The sequence below is a fragment of the Acanthisitta chloris genome, unplaced genomic scaffold (genome assembly GCF_000695815.1).
Source record: "Acanthisitta chloris isolate BGI_N310 unplaced genomic scaffold, ASM69581v1 scaffold44751, whole genome shotgun sequence".
Lineage (NCBI taxonomy): Eukaryota > Metazoa > Chordata > Aves > Passeriformes > Acanthisittidae > Acanthisitta > Acanthisitta chloris.
Window position 1 is genome coordinate 1 of NW_008655196.1, and position 1,967 is coordinate 1,967.

The window sequence follows — 1,967 nt, forward strand, 5'->3', positions numbered from 1 at the left end:
TAGATATATATATATATACACATCCAAAAAGGTCTCTCAGGACTTTGCTCCAGGACACCCCAGAGAACTGCAATGGGGTCATACTTCTTGGAGAGCTTCCCTTTCAGGGAGAATATACACTTCATCCTCCCTCTTTATGTACTCTTTCTGGCCCTTTTCTCACCTCTGAGCTCTGGATGGGAGGTCCAGCCCTGTCCCTAGAACCCATCGTCACTCTCCCCACAGCCAGCCTTGATCCTGTTGCTGTGGGATCCTGGCTGGAGTGTACCCTTTGGATCCGACATGATGTAATTGCTGTCTGTACTAATCTGAGGCTTCCCTCTCCATGCAAGTATTTACCCTCAGCAGATAAACCCAGCAGGACATTATCTATAGGGCTGTAAGACTGTTAAGTAACAGTCGTGTCAGGGAACTGAGTGATCCAAACAAAGGTTTCCCTAAGCCCTGATAAACTTTGGAGTGAGGGAAATGTTTTCACTCAGCAGATTGGCTCAGAAGTGTCAGTTGGCTTTGAGTGGAGTAAAACCCTGAGCGTGTTCAGTGGGGGGAGGAAAAGCTTCATATGGGTAAAGCCTTTGCCTGGGCAAAGCCATTGCATAAATTCCAGCTCCCTCCCCATCCCTGGAAGTGTTCCAGGCCAGGTTGGATGGGGCTTGGAGCAACGTGGGCTGGTGGGAGGTGTCCCTGCCCATGGCAGGGGTGGGATGAGATGAGCTTTAATGTCCCTTCCAGCTCAAACGATTCTGGGATTCTGGAGAGAATCCACAGAGAAGGGTAAGCTGCAGATCCCATATTTTGTGCTGGGGACAGAAGAGAGTGAAAAGGAGCGTTGGGGCTGTTGTCTATGAGAATATTTCAGGGCAGAGTAAAGGAGCCCAAAGTGCTAGAAATGGCTGAAGGAGGATTTCTCTGCTGTGGCCACTACAGGAGAAAGCACAGTCTGGGATTTATGGTTGGACTCAATGACCTTGAAGAGCTTTTTCCAACCTCAGTGACTCTGTGATAGCTTGTTCTGGGTGAGCCACCAGCTGTGAGTTATAAAATGACTACTGTGCTTCCACTCTCACCTGCCCCTTTTAAGGGGTTTGGTGCAGCCTGAAGGCTTAAAAATCTAGTCAGAGACAGCACCAGCAAATACCACCTGGCTTGTTTGATTTATTTGCCTGTTGTTTTGGTCAGCAGTTTGGGCCTTGGTGGTTTCCTGGACTGTATTGCTGTCCCACTGCATCTGCTGGGGTGAAGCTGTTTGAGATGCTGATTGGTGTATTTTCCCTGAAAGCTTCCTCTGCTGGTCACCTGTGGGATGGGAGAAGGGCTGGAAAAGAGAGTCTGGTCCTTCCCTTGGGTTGGCAGGGTGCTGGGAGGAGTAGGCCCAAGGAGTGTTTAATCTTCTCTTTCTCCTTTCTGCAGAGCAAATGCTCTCGAGGAGCAGCTGAAGGAGCAGGAGCTGCGAGCTGACCAGACCCTCCTGGAGGAGATCAAGAAGCAGAGGGAGCTGCTCAGCAAAATGGAGAGGGAGAAGAGCATTGAGATTGAGAACTTGCAGGCCAGGTGAGGCTGAGGTGGGGCTGGGTGACAGCGGGTCTCCTGGACCCACAGGTACCCATGGGAATAGGTGCACAGGCAGCCTTGGAGTGACAGAGTGAGGTGGGCAGTGAGTTGAAGTTGGTTCAGGATGTCACTGAAGTCATTATAAACCCTGAGTTTTGGCTGCTTCTACCTCTGTCCCAAAATCAGGCTCTTCCCTGGACCTCTCTTGGATTCTTTATCCAAATTTCCCTGATGCAGTTTAAACTGAGCTCCCACCCATGTGCCTGCAGGGGATTGTTAGTGCTTGTTCCCAGACATGGCCCCTGAAAGTAGGTTTGATGCTCAGATGCTTTCCACCAGGCAAATCCCTGGGAAAAAAGAATTATCCCAACAGGCAGTGTCCCAACTTCATGCTGGGTGTTGGATTCCAAAGGAAA

General features: G+C 50.1%; 1 protein-coding gene across 1 annotated transcript in view; it reads left to right on the forward strand.

Annotated features, from left to right (window-relative positions):
* Window positions 1-1,410: 1,410 nt before the first annotated feature.
* Window positions 1,411-1,967, forward strand: part of RAB11FIP3 (RAB11 family interacting protein 3 (class II)) — a gene marked incomplete at its 5' end in the record, with an annotated part of 4,700 nt that continues 4,143 nt past the window's right edge. The window contains one exon of the mRNA XM_009083794.1: window positions 1,411-1,551. Within this exon, the coding sequence (XP_009082042.1) occupies window positions 1,411-1,551 (141 nt within the window). The remainder of the gene's footprint in view (window positions 1,552-1,967) is intronic.